The sequence below is a fragment of the Haplochromis burtoni genome, unplaced genomic scaffold, assembly GCF_018398535.1.
Source record: "Haplochromis burtoni strain Fernald_Lab_line unplaced genomic scaffold, NCSU_Asbu1 Contig_71, whole genome shotgun sequence".
NCBI classification, from domain to species: domain Eukaryota; kingdom Metazoa; phylum Chordata; class Actinopteri; order Cichliformes; family Cichlidae; genus Haplochromis; species Haplochromis burtoni.
The window spans coordinates 1,870,892-1,890,728 of record NW_024582432.1 but is presented as its reverse complement, the minus strand read 5'-3'; the positions used below and the strand labels follow the sequence as shown (position 1 = coordinate 1,890,728).

Here is a 19,837-nt window from a genome sequence, read left to right as displayed (position 1 = left end):
CACTAAAGTGACATTGGGTTGGTTTTTTTGTTTCTGTTGCATCTGTCATCAAGTGTCCCTCAGACATGATTCTTTGGGACAGGAAAAAAAGAAGTCTCAGATTCTCTAGTGTGACCGCTAGTCCACTGTGATCTCTAAAGCCATCCCAGAAGGATCCTGGAGGAATTTCTATTGAGGGCTTTATCAGCTATGACTTTATTTATAAGCCTGTCATGACTATCAGAAGTGTCACGGCGCACCATTAATGGTACATTTCAAAACAATAAGCTTTGGAGATAAGGTAGTGAAAAATGCATTTTGTTACATTGCTATGAAGACAGAAATCCTTGCCATGACATATGAAGTGTATTCACCATATGAATTTTTGAAATATGTAGGAATGTAAGTAAATCAGGACATAAAATAAAACCTTGTAAAACACAGTTTCACATTTTTTATGTAATTGTTTCATGACTTTATTTGTGAGAAAATTTGTGATATCACACTCATGTTCATTTGAAACTGGAAAATTAATACACACACAAACACACACACACACACAATAGAAATCGTAGAAAATGACAGATCTTTCAGTCAGCTATGTGTTCTAATGAGCAGTGCCAAATCATTTTAAAATTTCACATAAGTAAAAAGTTAGCTTACAGTATTTTACTCTCAATGTCTTGAATTGGATACAGAAAAAAAAAAACGACACCATCTTTTTTTTATTCATAAGGACATAATAAAATCATTTGGTCCTTATCACGTCTGAATATTAGATAAATACAACCTCAGATTAGCAAAACATTTTACACCATCTCATTATTTATTTAATTTAAAAAAAAGTAACCCTCACTGCTTCCATATGAATTAAGAAGAATAAAGAGTAGTAGTAAGTAGCAGGCGATGCTTATATTTGCAGATTGCGGCTTGAGCCTGGTTCTGCTGGAGGTTTTCTTTCCTGCTGTCACCAAGTGCTTGCTCATAGGGGGTCATTTGATTGTTGGGGTTTCTTTGCATTATTGTAGTGTATTGCACATACACATTCCAGTTGTAAAATAAAATCAAAATTCACAGAATTTTCAGTAATGAGATTAGACTTGAGCAGTGACTGCTTTGCGTTTAATAACTTTGTGTACCACCAACTATTACTGGCTTACAAATGCATTCTTTGAGCTTAAATTGTTCAATAGCTGCTTTTAAGTCTAGACACATCCTTAATGTCAAATCCAGTTATAATCTTGGAGATCAGTGCCCAAGATAACAAACACTTGGAAAGTTTATCATCTGTGTGAGCTGTATCTCTGGCAGAGGTCACCCTCCTTTGGCATTCATTCTTTTCTTGAGCTGCAGTTGCTCCACGGCACGGATTTATAACAAAAGCTCAGCACCATCTGCATGACATCACATGCCAAGCTAATCACTTTCCTCCACCCACGTTCAATGGGGGATTTGACCTAAATATAGTTGTTTGCTGTCTATGCTAATGCATCTTATAAAAGCAGTAAGCGCCAACGCTTCGTACTTTTTTCTGCTTCATTGTCTTCTGGCTGTGACGGCTACTGACTTAACCAGCAGGAGCTTTGATTCAGGTGTCTCTAGAAGGAGCCATACGCTGATTTTCTGGGGTAAGATTTGATCAGGATGATGATCAAATTCATTGATAGATGAATTCTAACATTAACCCTGGATCTTTTAGTCCCCTGGGGTGTACACTGCAGAGATGAGTTCAGACACTGACATGGCTGTTTTTGGGGAGGCCGCTCCATATCTGAGGAGACCCGAACGAGAGAGGATTGAAGCTCAGAACAGGCCCTTTGATGCCAAAACTGCAGTGTTTGTGGCGGATCCAAAGGAGCTCTTTGTTAAAGGCACATTGCAAAGCAAAGAGGATGGCAAGGCGACTGTTAAAACTCAGTCAGGACAGGTACATCTGCTCCATGTATCTCTATACTGGAGATTTATAGGTCTCAATGGCACATTTTATTTAGATTGTCCACTGATGAGCTTTTTAATGTACTTTACATTGCAGAAGCGATATAGAGAGCAGGCTCTAACTTCATATATTTCTTAATGAAGATGTCTTTCTTACTTTCTCACAGGTTGTAACAGTGAAGGAAGATGAAATCTTCCCTATGAACCCACCCAAGTTTGATAAGATTGAGGACATGGCCATGATGACACACCTTAATGAGGCGGCTGTGCTGTTTAACCTCAAAGAGCGTTACGCAGCTTGGATGATCTATGTGAGTACTGCACCGTTTAGATATTGTGGTCATTCCCAGACAATGCCTGACAAGCTGCTGCTCAACTGAAGCATGCAGACCAACAGCAGAGGTGCAGTCAGCTGAGGGTTTATTTGGTCTGACAGTAGCTACTTTTTCTTTTCTTTTTGTCTTTTTTTTAATGCTTTGAGGTTATAGAAAAAGTTTAGAGAAGTGTATATCCAAATCTATCCTCGAGTATCTTCCTGGACAAGTGAGCCTATTCTCTTTTTCAGGAAGTGTTATAAATGAAACTAAACATAAATTAATGTTAAAATGTTCTTCAAACTAATAACAAACTCTTACAAATTCACTGAAATTTTCATGATTTGCAGGCCAAATGCAAGTTCACTGGCAGACAGACTCAAGCAAAAAGCAAACGTCATTCGGGCTGATCTCAGAGTCCAGACTTGCACCATGCAGGAACACACAACAGGACAACAACAATAAACAATGAGGGAACAAATTAGACTCTAAATTAAGAGTAACATATAACAAGAACTACAAGTTCCCAGAATGCTCAAGAATAAATAAAGAACAGTAAACAAAACTATGAACACCTGGAAAACAAAGAAATGAACTTCAAAAAGCTCAAAAACACAAAGTTAGGCCCAGGATCATGACAAAAATACAGGTGAAAACACCTGTATAAATATAGTTAGCCTCAGCGTTTAAATAATATGGCCCAGTTTTGGCCTAATTTTGTCCAATACTCATAGTTTTAAGTGACGGAATTTTACAAAATAGCAGCCAGTCCAACATCCAGGTAAAATATATGTTTAAATATAAAAATTACATTACTTAAGTCATCTAATGAATGATGACAGATCACTGTATGAATTAAAGCATCTCATATTCTAAAATCCACTATCCAGTGTTATTTACCAGAAAAAAGAAAACAATGCATTTGAACCATATACAGAACAACACAAAAAGAGAAAATCCAATTAAATTAAAATGTTGTTTATATACTGCTTCTGAGTTTGGAGTTAAGACTTCATAGTTACCACTTACTCGCCTGTCCTTATAACCCATCACAGCCTGTGTCGTGAGAATCAGTGTCACCTGTGTCCTAAGCTGCCTGGTCAACAACATAAATATATGGTGTCCTTTGAGACTAAATTCACCAGGCTGACTAATTAAAAAGCAATAGTTATTATGTCAGATAAAGCTAATAAGCTTATATTGACCACAGATGTTGCTTTTGGTTGTAGACCTACTCTGGGTTGTTCTGTGTCACTGTGAACCCTTACAAGTGGCTCCCAGTGTACAACCAGGAAGTGGTGGTAGCCTACAGGGGTAAGAAGCGCCAGGAGGCTCCACCACACATCTTCTCCATTTCCGACAATGCATATCAGTCGATGCTTACTGGTAAGCTTAAAAGTTATATTACCATTTTTATGTAATCCAGTGCACCTCTCTAACATGACTGTTTGCTTTTTTGTTTGTTTGGTTTTTTTTAGATAGAGAAAACCAGTCCATCCTCATCACGTAAGCTGCATTTAAAAGATTGTACAACAGCCTGTCTTTGTTGATTAAAGATTTCTGATTGTACTTTATGTACTGTAGTGGAGAATCCGGTGCAGGAAAGACTGTCAACACCAAGCGTGTCATCCAGTACTTTGCGACAATCGCAGGCTCCGGGGACAGGAAAAAAGATGCTGCTGCCACTGGAAAATTACAGGTAATATTTAAATATATATGGACTATTCATCAGCTGCCTTGTCTGTATTTTTAATATTTTACATTGTTCATTGTCTTACTTAAGGGGAATCTGGAGGATCAAATCATCTCTGCTAACCCTTTGTTGGAAGCCTTTGGAAATGCCAAGACTGTCAGAAATGATAACTCTTCACGCTTTGTAAGTGAAGACTTTTTTATTTATTTTAATTCCAAGTCTTCTTTTGCTCTCCATAGATAACGTTTCTTTCATTTTTCAGGGCAAATTCATCAGGATCCACTTTGGAACCACAGGAAAGCTGGCTTCTGCTGATATTGAGACTTGTGGGTATTAATAAGTAATACAATCTTGTCAGAATTTGTTGTATTCTTTATTTAAGCCAATTTTGTGTGTTTTTGGTAGATTTACTGGAAAAATCCAGAGTAACATTTCAACTGGCCGCAGAGAGGAGTTACCATATTTTCTACCAGATAATGTCCAACAAGAGGCCTGAGCTCATAGGTGACACAAGAAACGACAGCATTGCAACAAAGTCATATACACAATGTGTGTATGGTGCAAGACACCAAACTGAGGGCTTGTTATTTTCTTTCCAGAAACTCTCCTCATTACCACCAACCCCTATGACTACCCATTTGTCAGCCAGGGGGAGATCAGCGTGGCGAGTATTGATGACAGTGAAGAATTGATGGCCACTGATGTAAGTCAGATGAACATTTCCTGCTTTTCCATCACTGCTAACTTTGCTCTTAGATCAGCTCTACTTTCATGTGCATTCAGAGTGCTATCGACATCCTGGGCTTCACTGGAGAGGAGAAGATTGGCATCTATAAGCTGATAGGTGCCGTGATGCATTATGGGAATATGAAGTTCAAGCAGAAGCAGAGAGAGGAGCAGGCAGAGCCAGACGGCACGGAGGGTAATTGTTATTCATAATGTTCCACCTTAATGATTTTATTTATCTTGATATAAATATATATCTCTTGTGCTCATTATCGTTTGTTTTTGGTATATGCAAATATAGATTTTAATCTTTTCAAACCTTAGAATCTCAGCCTCTTTTATCACACTCTGCCTTTATTTTTTCTTCTCTTCTCTTTTTCTTTGATAAGTGGCTGACAAAGCAGCTTACCTGATGGGTCTGAACTCTGCAGACCTGCTGAAAGCTTTGTGTTATCCAAGAGTAAAGGTTGGCAATGAGTATGTGACCAAAGGGCAGACTGTTCAGCAGGTAACTTGCAAATTTTAGTGTTAACGGACACATAGAAAAGTTCATATCAGGTGCACAGGTGGAAATTCATCCTATAATAATAATAATAATAATAATAATAATAATAATAATAATAATAATAATAATAATAATACATTTTATTTATAGGCACCTTTAAAGACCTTCAAGGTCACCTTACATTAGTATAAAAAATAAAAAAATAAAAAACAAGTATAAAAACTCAACAAGGTAAAAATAGACTAAGACGGAATCATGATGAAGGGTGTGCAATTGTGAATAGAAGGGTTTTAAGGTGCAATTATAAAAGTGGAGAGAGAGTTTGTAGTCCGGAGATCTGGTGGCAGAACAGCTAAAGGCTCTGAGTCGTATGGAAGTCAGTCGAGCAGGTGGAACAAACAAAAGGGAAGCTGAAGAAGAGCGGAGTGTACGAGGGACTGAGGGCATATGGAGAAGATCAAATGAATATGGGGGAGCGTGGTTATGAAGCGGTTTGACGTTAAGAAGCAGGATCTTGAAATTGACACGGAGGTGAACTTGAAGCTAATGGAGCTGTTTAAGAACAGGTGTTATATGTTCAGTCTCATCCTCTTATCTGCTTTATCTTCAGTGTTTGCCTTGGTACAGGTTTTTGAAAAACTATTGGCACTAACTTAATCAGCGTTGTGAGGTTCATATTGTGTATTGATCATTTTTATTGTTAAATGACAGGAAAGCCTTGTCAAACGCTTAATGTCTTTGAATCCATCAGTTGTGTTGATGCTAGAATATAGCTTAGCTCAGTACATTGAGTGGGCAACCACATGCCATATGACTGAGAGTGCCCGGCCTGGGTTCGAGTCCACCCCTTGGCTCTTAGCCACATGTCTTTCCCGTTCTCTCTGCCCCCGCTTTCCTGTCATTTCTTCACTGTGTCTATCAAATAAAGCTGAAAAAAGGCCAAAAAAAAGAATATAGCAAGAAACTCTAACCTTACAGTCCTGAGAACTCTGACATCTAATCCTGTACTTTGGGGGGGAAATAACATCTTGGAAAAATGTGGGTTAATTGTTTTTGATGTGTGCTAGAATTACTTTTTTCTGGTTCCCTGATTGTTATGACCTGGTAGATCATTCTGAAATGACAACTGTATGTATTTGGAGAGCTCAGGGTTGGAGTTTGTGTTAATCAAAGAGGACGGCAGGCACGTGTCGTCTGGACTAAAAATGGCATGTGAAATAAGTTAAACATCTAGCAAACATAGTTTTATCAAATTAACAGTAATCTTGCTCTGTGTATAGATATTGTCTTGAAGTGTGTTGCACACAACAACCTTACAACATGATGATATTAAAGTTGCTGTTGAAATCTACAAAATGTCATTATGTACAGGTCTACAACTCTATTGGCGCTTTGGCCAAATCAGTGTATGAGAAGATGTTTCTCTGGATGGTCCTCCGCATTAATCAGATGCTTGACACGAAGCAACCTCGGCAGTTCTTTATTGGAGTCCTGGACATTGCTGGATTTGAAATCTTTGATGTAAGTTTTCTTTCTACGGTCCATCTGATTATTTGTAGAAAAATAAATAAGCTCTACAGTAAATTCCATGTTTTGCAGTATAACAGTCTGGAACAGTTGTGTATCAATTTCACCAACGAGAAACTGCAACAGTTTTTCAACCATCACATGTTTGTGCTGGAGCAAGAGGAGTATAAAAAGGAAGGCATCGAGTGGGAGTTCATTGACTTTGGGATGGACCTGGCTGCCTGTATCGAGCTCATTGAGAAGGTTTGTTTATTCAGATGCAATATGACCCTGTGATCCCAGCAGGATTTTCTGACTCACTATCTTCAACAGCCAATGGGCATCTTTTCCATCCTTGAAGAGGAGTGTATGTTCCCTAAGGCTTCAGACACGACCTTTAAAAACAAGTTGTATGACCAGCATCTAGGAAAATCGAGCAACTTTCAGAAGCCCAAGTCTGTCAAAGGCAAGGCTGAAGCTCATTTCTCTTTGGTGCACTATGCCGGGACTGTGGATTACAGCATCACAGGCTGGTTAGACAAAAACAAGGACCCGCTGAATGAGACTGTCGTCCAACTCTACCAGAAAGCCAGCCTGAAACTACTGGCTTTCCTCTATTCTAACTATGCTTCTTCTGAGGGTAGGAGTATGAAATACCAAATATTTTATTCTTTATTAAAATGGCCTGTTTTTAATATTCTAAATAAATAAAAACAATGATTATTTTGAAGAAAACACAGGTGGAAGTGGTGGTGTTAAGAAAGCAGCAAAGAAGAAGGGCGCATCGTTCCAGACTGTGTCAGCCCTCTTTAGGGTAACTTTCTGAAAATCTGATCAACAATAGTCTGAAAAAATGTTCTGATTGAAAAAATAAATCATCACTGATCATTTCTAACAGGAGAATCTGGGAAAGCTAATGACAAACCTGAGGAGCACCCATCCTCACTTTGTTAGGTGCCTGATCCCAAATGAAACTAAAACTCCAGGTATTCCTCGTGACATTTCAGACTATTTTACTTGTACTGTATGTATGGCAGCCTGAATACAGCCTAAAGACAGTGTGGCTCTACCTGACTTGTAGGGATTATGGAACACCATCTGGTCATCCATCAGCTGAGATGTAATGGTGTGTTAGAAGGAATCAGGATCTGCAGGAAGGGCTTTCCCAGTCGGATCCTGTATGGGGATTTCAAGCAAAGGTAATCAACAAAAGTCTGTTTTTCTGAGAATACTTTAAAAATTGTGTGTAATAAGAGATTTCTTTGTTTAGGTACAAAGTACTGAATGCCAGTGTGATTCCTGAAGGACAATTCATTGACAACAAGAAAGCTTCCGAGAAGCTCTTGGGCTCTATCGATGTAGATCACACACAGTATAAGTTCGGACATACCAAGGTAATTCATTTTGAGTGTAAGTGAAGGCTTCGCCATATTCGAAATGACATATGGTAGGGTTACCATATTTTGATTTCCAAAAAAGAGGACACTTGGCCCTGTCATGAAGAACTTTAATAATACTGTTAGCTTCAAGAAAATTTTAACATATTTAAACAATGCCTTCTCTGTGCAGTTAATAAATGGTGAAATAAAAAATGTCATATAGGCTTTTACAAGTCAACAAGTGCAAAAAAATTACTTAAAAACCTCTGGAATTAAATAATGGTACAGAAACAAGGCCTCATCTGTATAAGAAAAATTACGGGACGGTGCGAGGGAAATTTCTTTTGCAGTTCGTCTGAAAAGCTGCACTTGCGCTTTGGCATCTTTTAAACATCATCAGGCATGCTGTGTCCCGTCTGTAAGGCAGAACAGCTATTCACAAAGCAGCAGCTCGGGGATGACGTCACACATATGGGTCCTCTGTGGGCCCATAGAAAAACCCGGACATTTTCATCAATCTCGAAAATCCCCCCGGACAGAACGTGGAAAGTGGACCTGTCCGGGGAAAAGAGGACGGTTGGTCACCCTAACATACGGTGAAACTGAAACTTACTGTTGGAAGGCGGACAGTATTTATCCCACATTGAACGTAAGAGTAGGGGGACTGTCCACTTAGTTCAATTGTTGCTACCTAGCTAGCCCAGCTACTCCCATCTCATGTTCGTATACCACTAAGCAGATCATTGTTTTGATAGTACCAAACTTTTCCCCACAGTCAAACAAACTCCAACATCATCGTCTTCAACTGTAGTCAGCAACAGTAATCCAAGTACTAGTGAAGAACTGTTATGTTGTTTGTTGTAACCAATCATTTTTAGTATTATTGAGAACAGTGGGTCTGAACATAGTGTTGTAGTTTTTAAGAGATATACAGATAAATGTTTCTTTTCTTTTGTAGGTGTTCTTCAAAGCAGGACTTTTGGGTCTGCTGGAAGAGATGAGGGATGAAAAACTTGCCTCTCTTATCACAATTACTCAGGCTTTGTGCCGTGGATTTCTCAGAAGGAAGGAGTTTCAGAAAATGATGGAGAGAAGGTAATTAAAATGAGACCAGAGTAAACTCAAGGTCAATGTTCAGCACACTAAATACAGTAGAACTTTTTGTTCCACCTCTTTCCAGAGAGTCTATTTATATCGTTCAGTACAATATTCGCTCCTTCATGAATGTGAAACACTGGCCATGGATGAAGCTCTACTTTAAGATCAAGCCACTCTTGAGGAGTGCTGAGACGGAGAAGGAGATGGCCATGATGAAAGTTGAATTTGCCAAGTGTAAGGAGGATTTAGCCAAAGCTGAGGCTAAGAAGAAGGAGCTGGAAGCCAAAATGGTTTCTCTACTTCAGGAAAAGAACGACTTGTGTCTGCAGATTCAAGCTGTGAGGAGAGAAACTATGAATTTTGCAATACACAAGTAGAGTGCAGTCTGCATAAATGCTAAATGTGATTTTTGTTAAATAGGAAAGTGAGAGTTTGGCAGATGCCAAGGAGCGATGCGAGGGACTGATAAAGAACAAGATCTTGCTCGAGGCTAAAACCAAAGAACTAAGTGAGAGACTAGAGGATGAGGAGGAGCTGAACGCTGAACTGACTGCCAAGAAGAGGAAGCTAGAAGATGAATGCTCTGAGCTGAAGAAGGATATTGATGATTTGGAGCTCACCTTGGCTAAAGTGGAGAAAGAAAAGCATGCCACTGAAAACAAGGTGTGTTTTTGGTGGTCACCTAACCCTAAAAGAAGGCAAAATTGACCCATTTTGAAAAAACATAAATAGTTTATCATGTGTTTGTCAGTTTCGTTTGTTTTCCGATTGCCACAATTAGAAGAACAATAAAAAAAAAAAAATAGATATATATATATTATGCAATCTGATTGATTAGAGTTGCAGTTACGGTTAGGGTCATCACTGATGACAACTTCGACCTCAGAAGGTTAAGATACGTGTTTTACACATTCAGGTGAAGAATCTGACAGAAGAAATGTCGTGTCTTGATGACACTATTGCTAAGTTATCCAAGGAGAAGCTGGCCCTCCAAGAGGTCCACCAGCAGACACTAGATGATCTGCAAGCAGAAGAAGACAAAGTCAACTCTCTAACCAAGGCTAAGATCAAGCTGGAGCAACAAGTTGATGATGTAAGTCTATATAGCCAGTAGTTGTTTTTAAAAAATTCAAATCACACATCATGTATAATGTGTATATCCCCATGTATTAGCTTGAGGGCTCTCTAGAACAAGAAAAGAAAGTTCGAATGGATGTGGAGAGGGCTAAAAGAAAGCTTGAAGGAGATCTGAAACTTGCTCAGGAATCCATAATGGATTTGGAAAATGGCAATCAACAGCTGAAGGAGCATCTCAAAAAGTATGGATGGGCACATCTTTGTTTAGGTATAATTTTAAGCTTCTAATGTTTGCTTATAGAAATAGATATGATTTTGTGCAACAGGAAAGACTTCGAATTAAGCCAGTTTGTATCAAAAATTGAGGATGAGCAAAGTGCAGCTGTACAATGTCAGAAGAGGATCAAGGAGCTTCAGGTACCTACAGCAGAAATCTAGTGAATTCTTTTTTTCTTTTCTTTTTTCAAATATCTTGAAATCTTGAAGTCAGTGAATGTTAATGGTTTTTTCTGTTGCTTTAACAAGGCATGCAATGAAGAGCTAGTGGAAGAGCTTGAAGTTGAGCGTGTTGCTAGGGCCAAGGTGGAAAAGCAAAGGTCTGATCTTTCCAGAGAGCTTGAGGAGATCAGTGAGAGGCTGGAGGAGGCTGGAGGAGCCACGGCCGCTCAAGTAGAACTGAACAAGAAGCGAGAGGCTGAGTTTCAGAAATTAAGACGAGACCTCGAAGAATCGACCCTACACCACGAGGCCATCGCTGCAGCTTTAAGAAAGAAGCACGCTGACAGTGTGGCTGAGCTGGGAGCGCAGATTGACAATCTACAGAGAGTCAAGCAGAAGCTAGAAAAGGAGAAGAGTGAGTACAAGATGGAGACTGATGATCTGTCTAGCAACATGGAGATCATGGTCAAAGCAAAGGTAAGCTAAGTTAAGACATTCATACTGAATGTCACATATAATAATACAAAATCACCATTACCTACATGATGCAGGTTCCATGTGTTTTCTGCAACTAATCTCAGCAGATCATTTAACCTTCTGAGATCTAAGTGGCCATAACCCTAACTGAGTTAGGGTTATCATCTAATTAGTGTATAACTTGGACCTCAGAGGGCAGAGTTGTGTGCATTCAAATTAGAAGGACCTCTACACTTACACTACAGAGACAATCTGACTTGATCATCTGGACGTAACAGTCATTTGACATTTAATTGCTCTTTACCTCTGCTCATTTTTGCCCACATCTTGACTCCTAATCAACTGTTCCCTCACTGTTTAAAGTTCCCAAATTGATATCATGTTTTGCTGTATCATTATATATACAAAGATACCAATTTTGGTAAAAAAAAGTTTGGCCTCTGAAAGTAAAGTGGGAATAGTGCATTCAAAATGTAATCAGCAATTAGTGGATTGTGTCTTGCATATAATCAGTATGTTAGAAATACAAATAAGACTGTTATCCATATTATCAGATTAATTATGAAAAGCTGTGCCGCTCTCTGGAAGACCAACTGAGTGAATACAAAACAAAACATGATGAGAACACACATCTGATCACTGAAGTAAATGCTCAAAAGGCAAGACTTCAGAATGAAAATGGTAAGCAGCTGATTAAAAGGTTTTTGGAGTGAAAGTGCTCTTGTTTTTTATGCCTTATTTTCTGAACCCTCTCAAACAGGTGAGCTCTCTCGTCTGCTTGAGGAGAAAGAAGCAATACTCTCTCAGATGTTGAGGTCCAAGCTTGCCTTTACCCAGCAAGTCGAGGAACTGAAGAGACAGGTTGAGGAAGAAATAAAGGTTTGTTTCCACCGTGCCAAACAGTACCTGTTACGTTAGTGCTAAGTTATGCTATATCTTAGCATAGCTTAGATTAGCTTAACTTAACTTCATTCAGAAGGTTAGAAGTGCATTCATCATCTTGGTCCCCTAAGTTGACTCAGTTCGATTTTTTTTAACAGTTGTGGAGAACTGGTTGCTACACTGGTTTTAAAGGAAAAGTCAGACGTTTTGTAGAATAGGTTTGTTTACTAGTGGATAATTAGCACAAGACCAGAAACCAGTCTGTCTGTGTCCAAAGTTAAAAAGCTAAATGTAACTAGGCTAAAGCTAATAACAGGAAAAGGAGCAATGCAATCGTTCGGCTTCTAGTCCTTATATTATAAAACTAACTTTAAAAGCTTTAGTTTGTTGCACAAATGTTTCCAACTAACATGCTAATAAATGTACTTTATATTTAAAAAACAAACAAACATTGAACTTGCCAATGCTTACAGTGACAGGATTATTTGACCCTCTATGTGTAGTTTTGTAAATAAAAATCCAAATCTGCCTCCATGTCAGGCAAAGAATGCCCTGTCCCATGCTCTTCAATCTGCCCGTCATGACTGTGATTTGCTGAGGGAGCAGTATGAGGAGGAACAAGAGGCCAAGGCTGAGCTCCAGAGAGCAATGTCCAAGGCCAACAGTGAAGTGGCTCAGTGGAGAATCAAGTATGAGACTGATGCCATCCAGCGCAATGATGAATTGGAAGAGGCAAAGTGAGACTTTTTCTCAAACACATACCGTACATATGTAGATTTTTAAAAAAAAATTATAGAGTAAGAAAATTGCCATTATTATGGATTCCCAACTTTCTCAGGAAAAAGCTTGCACAGCGTTTGCAGGAGGCTGAGGAGGCAATTGAGGCTGTGAATGCCAAGTGTTTCTCTTTGGAGAAGACAAAGCAAAGGCTGCAGGGAGAAGTGGAGGACCTCATGGCTGACGTGGAAAGAGCAAACGCTCAAGCAGCTGGTCTGGATAAAAAGCAGAGGAGCTTTGATAAGGTAACTGAAGCATCTTGTAACCCACTGCTGCTAAGAGTCAAAGCATTTCATAAAGGCCTTTACAGATTCTGCCTTAGACAAACTACTTTTTGTGTTTTCTATAGATTCTTTCTGAGTGGAAGCAGAAATATGAGGAAACTCAGGCTGAACTGGATGGTGTACAGAGAGAGTCTCGCTCCCTCAGCACTGAACTCTTCAAAACAAAGAATTCTTATGAGGAAGCGTTGGAGCAGCTCGAAGTCCTCAAACGAGAGAACAAAAACCTGCAACGTATGTGGATGATTTCTTATAGATGGTTCATCACATTTATTTACCCATGCAATCATCCATGCATCCATCTGTGTATCTGTCCATCCAACCATCCATCGATTGCTCACAGTAGCTGTGATCGCCTGCTGTTTAAACATCATGTTTGCAAGAGGCAGCCAATCAGAAGATAGTAGATTTACCATGATAGCGCCCTTTTTAGAAAATAACTGATTATTTTTCATGTGATCAGTAACTGAGCGTTACATGCTGTTTTACATTTATAGAAGAAATTTCTGATCTGACTGAACAGCTCGGAGAGAATGGCAAAGCCATTCATGAGCTGGAGAAGACTAAGAGGCAAAGTGAAACTGAGAAGACAGAGATTCAGACTGCTTTGGAGGAAGCTGAGGTGACCTAATCTGATTTTTTTTAAACATAATTCACACAAACCTTATTATTCTTTTTTCCCTTCTGAGTAACCGTTCAGTCTTTTTACTCTAGGCTTCTCTGGAGCATGAGGAATCCAAAATTTTGCGTATTCAGTTGGAGCTCACTCAGGTCAAAGGGGACATCAATCGCCGGCTGGCAGAGAAGGATGAGGAGATTGAGCAGATGAAACGCAACCACCAGCGTGTTTTGGAGACAATGCAGTCAGCTCTAGATGCTGAGATGCGGAGCAAGAATGATACCATTCGAATTAGGAAAAAGATGGAGACTGACCTCAATGAGATGGAGATACAGCTTAGCCATGCCAATCGACAGGCTGCTGAAGCCCAGAAGCAGCTGAGGAACATACAAAGCCACCTCAAAGTAGAATATGAAACGCCACTTTAAGTACATCTGTTATGAATGTCTAATCATGGGAAAATTAGACATCGTCTTTCTCTCTGTAGGAACAAACCATTCACCTGGATGAGGCTCTGCGGACCCAGGAGGACCTGAAGGAGCAGGTGGCCATGGTGGAGCGCAAGAGCAGCCTGCTACAGGCAGAAGTGGAGGAGCTGCAGGCTGCTCTGGAACAGTCAGAAAGAAGCCGGAAATTGGCTGAAGGGGAAGTAGCTGATGCCTGTGAGCGAGTCGGGCTGTTACACTCTCAGGTAACTCATAATAGTGAAAAAGCTCTTCGTATATATCCAAGTTATAAGAAATATTTCTCTATATCAGCAAATAATAGTGTCAAGCAATGTTCCCTCTAATTTTTCATGTGTCTGAGCGAACACACAAACTCCCTGAGCGGTCCCTTGGACCACTGTGAGCGACAGCAGACGTGTGCACTGTGGTCACGCCAGCATCAAATCCATCCAAGTTACATGTTTATTAAAATAATCAAATTACAGCATTTATGTTAGACTACTTTTAATTAACTGCTTTAGCCCACTTACAATGAAAATTTAAAAAAAAATCCTGTTCATGACCTGTGAAGTATGTTAACACTATTGGAAGCAAAAATAACTTGAACTCCAATTTTGAAAAACACAACTTTCTTTTCTTTTTCTGACTTGTATCATGAGTCTGAGTCTGTGGTCTGGGAGAGAGTCTGTAACTCTCTGTCTGCAAAATACAGTATATAAAGACCAATGTTGGGCAATTAATTATATAGTTACTTCTTTAAAAAGGTAACTGAGTTTTGCAAATGAAGTTTTTTGCTGCTGTTTACCTAAAAATGCAGCCAAGGGTTTTTTTAAATAAACATTTTAAAATATTTACAGAACAATCAGCTGTTCTGCATCAAATCTGATGCCACACACATTATTTGTGCCACTCCAAAAAATAATTTCTGTCCACTATGAGATGAAGGAGAACAACAGTCTGATACCTGCAGGCCTGACAGCAGCAGATGTATCACTGCTGTAACACCTGTAACATTCAGCAGTCGCCTCATTGTTCTGACAAACACAACAAAACTATTGACTAGACTACACACTAACTACACAAGATTTGCGCTAAACGTCACAAATCTCTCACATCTCAAAACGCTGCTGTCACTCCTAAAACTTCCCCCTTCCTAATCAACTAAACGCCATGTTGCCATATCATTTTTTGATTGGTCGACATGGTACATTTTTCTACCAATAGGAAAGGCTGGAGGGGGGGAGGGGTGGTTTTGTTTTTGCTCACATTTGAGCGTTTTCCTTATAAAACGCCTTTTTTACCATTTCTTCCGCAGTAAATATAAACAACGACAGTATTCAGGAAGAAAACCAAACATTGCAGATATTTTTATCATAACTGGTTTTATGTGGCCTATCAACACAGTTTTAGCTAGCGTCCGACACCGGTGCTAGCTAAAACACAGAGTCGGACGCTGTCATAGCCTGTCATCGACGTTGAATAGCTGCATATATACGAATGTGAATCGCATTATTGGCTGGGACTATGGGATAAGGTGGCATCGTTCTAATCCCATACTGGAGCAGCCAGTCACTCACTGACTAACACTGCAAAACAGAATTGTTAAAGTTTTAATTTTAATTTCAATTCAGGTTAGAATTTTTTTGCCAGCAGTGCGCAATTGCGCACATGCGCAGCTTAGAGGGAACAATGATGTCAAGGTGCGTGCTGTGTGGCAGGCAGGACTCAGAAACAGATGGTTAAACACAAAGGTGCCGGGAAAACTCAGATGCTAAAGTACAGAGAACCGAACATAATAACTGGAAACAGAGAACTAAGAGGCTAGAGACTATGAGACGGTAAGAGTGTGTACGTTAGCGACGCGACAGCACGGAGTGAATGATAAAGGACTAAAATACACAGTGGAGTAATCAGGGAACAGGAGACAGGAGGAAAACACAGCTAGGACAAATCAAGCATGAGGAGACAAGGGAGGGAAAACTAGACACGCTAACAAAGCATACACGTCTATCAAAGTAAAACAGAAAATGTGAAACATACAACAGACACAGTCAAACCAAAATACAAAAAATACAAAATATCTGCAGGTGGGTAATGGGGCTGCTGATATAAAATTAAATATGTTGTTGAACTTGTGAGAGTTCACGCATGAATTGTTAGCACAAGTTCGCTTTTATTGACAGCTGGTTTGTTGTCATTTGGCTGCAGAACACCAGTCTGCTCAACTCTAAGAGAAAGCTGGATGCAGATGTCAGCCAGCTGCAGGGGGAGGTGGAGGATGCCATCCAAGAGGCTCGTAATGCAGAGGAAAAAGCCAAAAAGGCCATCACCGATGTAAATGTCTTTATCCTTAATTTTATTCAGCAATCGTTCATTTTCCATTTTTCAATGACAAAGTAGACTTTGAACATCAACCTAACCTCCTGTGCAAATGTAGGCAGCAATGATGGCGGAGGAACTGAAGAAAGAACAGGACACAAGCAGTCACCTGGAGAGGATGAAGAAGAACCTGGAGGTATCTGTGAAGGATCTGCAACACCGCCTGGACGAAGCAGAGAACCTGGCTCTGAAGGGGGGCAAGAAGCAGCTTCAGAAACTGGAAGCACGGGTATCATAGCCTTTCATAAACAGTACCTGAGAAGCATCACTTAGAACGATGACCACAGTTGATGCTAAATTTGTTGAGTGCTGACTTTAGGTGCGTGAGCTGGAGGGGGAAGTGGAACTTGAACAGAAAAGAGCCGCTGATGCCATAAAAGGAGTCCGGAAATACGAGAGGAGAGTCAAGGAGCTCACTTACCAGACTGAGGAGGACAAGAAGACTGTTTTGAGACTACAGGACCTCGTAGACAAGCTGCAGCTCAAAGTCAAGGCCTACAAACGACAAAATGAAGAAGCGGTAAGATCTTCCCGTGAAGTGAGAAATTTGATATTCTCATCATTATTATTCGGTAGCTAAATTTCAGACTTTTCCTACAGGAGGAGCAGGCCAACGTTCATCTTGCTAAGCTGAGGAAAGTGCAACATGAGCTGGAGGAGGCGCAGGAGCGTGCAGACATCGCTGAATCCCAGGTTAACAAGATGAGAGCTAAAAGCAGAGAGTTTGGAAAGGTAAAGTTAGAAACCTGAATATTTTGTTTTCTCCTGCAGTCATTCACATTTACATTATCAAGCTGTGTTTAACCACCAGTTAAAAAAGCATACTTGTTGCCTATGTGTGGCCTAACATGGATGGAAACGCTGGGAATGGGCATCAGTGGCTACGGAGACTGCAGCAGGAAATTAAAAAAGAATAATAAGAGTGGATTATTTTATATTTTTACATATATATTTTATTTTATTTCCTTTTCTTCTTGTCTCAGGCTGCAGAATCCGAGTAAAACATCCAGCGATGGCAGAACTTATTAGCATAAATGGAAATGAACAAACATTTGTTGTTTTGCTGTGAAACTGTAGCGGAATAAAGTGATTTAAAGCATAACGTTGTTTAATGTTGTTAGTTTTTTCACTGCATTCAATATCAGCCATCACAATCAAGTGCAATGTTCCACCAGCCCACGCAACAATCTCAATATTTCATATTATATCTTAATATTAGCAGAAATGAGTGGAGACCTTTCCTTGATGTGTTCATGAGCAAGTCTAACTTCTTTTTGTGGTGCTAATTAGCCAGCTAGCGACAGCACTCTAACAGATAATCAGTTTCACAGGAGTGAGAGGTTTATATATAAACTGCTATGTATGTGGGCAGTTAGCATCTAATTAGAGCAACTGTTTGCAGAGATTAGGGCCTGGTGACATTTACATTCTGTGTTAAAATAGCCATCTTCATCACTGTCCCTCATCTACATCTACTTAATCCTCGGAAGGCTCTAGGATTACTACAAGATGGACTATTAAGGTGTGCCACTCAATTCTCCACAACACATGGATCGTGTTTTTATTCATTGTCAGTGCTTTAACCTCCTAGGACTTGGCGTCCACATATGTGGACATCACATTTTGGGTTAATTAGACCAAAAATACTCAATTTTGCTCTACAAGGGCCTGATATCCACTTACGAGGACATTATACTGCTACTGTTCTATCGAAATTTTAAATGAATATCCTCATATGTGGCTCTCAATTTTCTTAGAAACAAAAATTAGGTAAAAAATAAAAAATAAAAAATCTGGTAATTCTTTGTTTTTACATTCATCAGGTCCCAATCAGCCCAAATATCAAAGAGAAATTAAAAATGCATGCCATGGAAGAATTTGGGTCTTAGGAGGTTAAAGTCCTTATCATTACAGGTATTGAATTTGTCTGGGGGAAAGACTGAAAGCCAAAGTCTGACATTGACATGTTATATATCAGAAAGACTGAATGGAGTCAGAATAAGACTCTTTCCCTTCGTTTGGTTACGTTTTTTATTGGTTTTCCAGCACTTGATGAATTCCAAGAAGCTTTTGTCCTGTCTCATTCGTAATGTCATTTGAACTTTGTTTACCTCATGAACTAAGAAAGACGTTTGGCTATTTTTTTTTTTTTTTTTGCCTAAAACTTCAACAAGTTCAACAGCTAATTGATAACACTGCCTACTGTTTGTTTGCTGCTGAGTAGTAATAGTCTGCATTTGGAGATTGCTGCTATGAATAATAACGCCTCTTGGCCATCGCTCTCTGAGACTGGTTCTTCCTGTTCAAAGGGGTTTTTGCTTCCCACTGTCGCCAAAGTGCTTTCTTGTAGGTTAACTGATTGTTGGGGGTTTCTCTGTTTTCTCTGTATTACTATAAGATCTTTACCTTCCAATATAAAGTGCCTTTTGGCAACTATTGTTCTGACTTGGCACTACAGAAATAAAACTGAACTGAAATGAATTAGAATATGAGTTGTACATGTAGCACTGGGGAGTTTCATGTGAATATGATTGTATAATGTTTCTTTCAAAATGTACCTGTCGCTTCAGTTTATTTCTAAAAAAAAACCCCAATAGCTTTGTTAAAACGTGTTGGTTTAATCACACAAACACACTGTATGTTAATAAACGTGAATAATCTGAGAGCAGCTGCTGTGATTCATTTCTCTTCAAACATCTTCTTTCTCCAGAAGTGTCTGCAGGCTGATCTCCATTTTTGTTCCCTCTTTGTCCTTTTTTTTTTATCTGTAGAAGCAGACACCCAAACATTAGAAAAAGAACATAGTTGAGTGTATGAGGAAGTTTTGATATAAATATAATATATATATAATATATATATATATATATATATATATAATATTATAAATATCCCATTATATATATATATATATATATATATATAATATATATATATATATATATATATATATTTATTTTTTTTTTATATATATATATATATATAACCACTCCACTCTTCAGTCTCCACAGAGCATGACTCCGCCATCTGAAAAAGTTAAATATATGAAATTAACATAGGAAAAAAAAATGCTAATTTCATGTCATTTTCAGACAGCTGGAATTAACATAACTTCACTCTGAGTAGGAAGCTGATTGGGAGTCCAGCTGGATTCAGCCTGCTTTGCTCTGTTTTCCATGTCATGGAGTGCAGAGATGATGCCATCTCTAGCCATTGTGAGGTTTTAATCAAAGTCCATGAGGTGGAAGGATTTTGAGTGGTTAAGAATTTTTTTGTAAATGTCTTTCACCATGTTCCAGGCCACCAATGTGCAGCCCCGGTATCTCTCT

At 39.2% G+C, this 19,837-nt stretch overlaps 1 protein-coding gene across 1 annotated transcript; it reads left to right on the top strand.

Annotated features, from left to right (window-relative positions):
- Positions 1-1,526: 1,526 nt before the first annotated feature.
- Positions 1,527-17,613, top strand: LOC102295130 (myosin heavy chain, fast skeletal muscle). Its single transcript, XM_014334027.2, has 39 exons — positions 1,527-1,607; positions 1,679-1,906; positions 2,082-2,225; positions 3,458-3,614; positions 3,707-3,734; positions 3,813-3,927; positions 4,012-4,104; positions 4,184-4,247; positions 4,327-4,425; positions 4,521-4,624; positions 4,705-4,843; positions 5,037-5,155; positions 6,524-6,673; positions 6,752-6,922; positions 6,992-7,298; positions 7,390-7,472; positions 7,557-7,644; positions 7,740-7,857; positions 7,929-8,052; positions 8,996-9,132; positions 9,218-9,473; positions 9,556-9,798; positions 10,052-10,228; positions 10,309-10,454; positions 10,539-10,629; positions 10,738-11,127; positions 11,682-11,808; positions 11,888-12,006; positions 12,550-12,746; positions 12,848-13,031; positions 13,136-13,301; positions 13,565-13,689; positions 13,782-14,090; positions 14,174-14,377; positions 16,341-16,466; positions 16,570-16,740; positions 16,831-17,031; positions 17,112-17,243; positions 17,495-17,613. Exons 2-39 carry the CDS (start codon positions 1,703-1,705, stop codon positions 17,510-17,512), a joined length of 5,826 nt encoding a protein of 1,941 aa, XP_014189513.1. The 5' UTR covers positions 1,527-1,607; positions 1,679-1,702; the 3' UTR covers positions 17,513-17,613.
- The last annotated feature ends 2,224 nt before the right edge of the window (positions 17,614-19,837 follow it).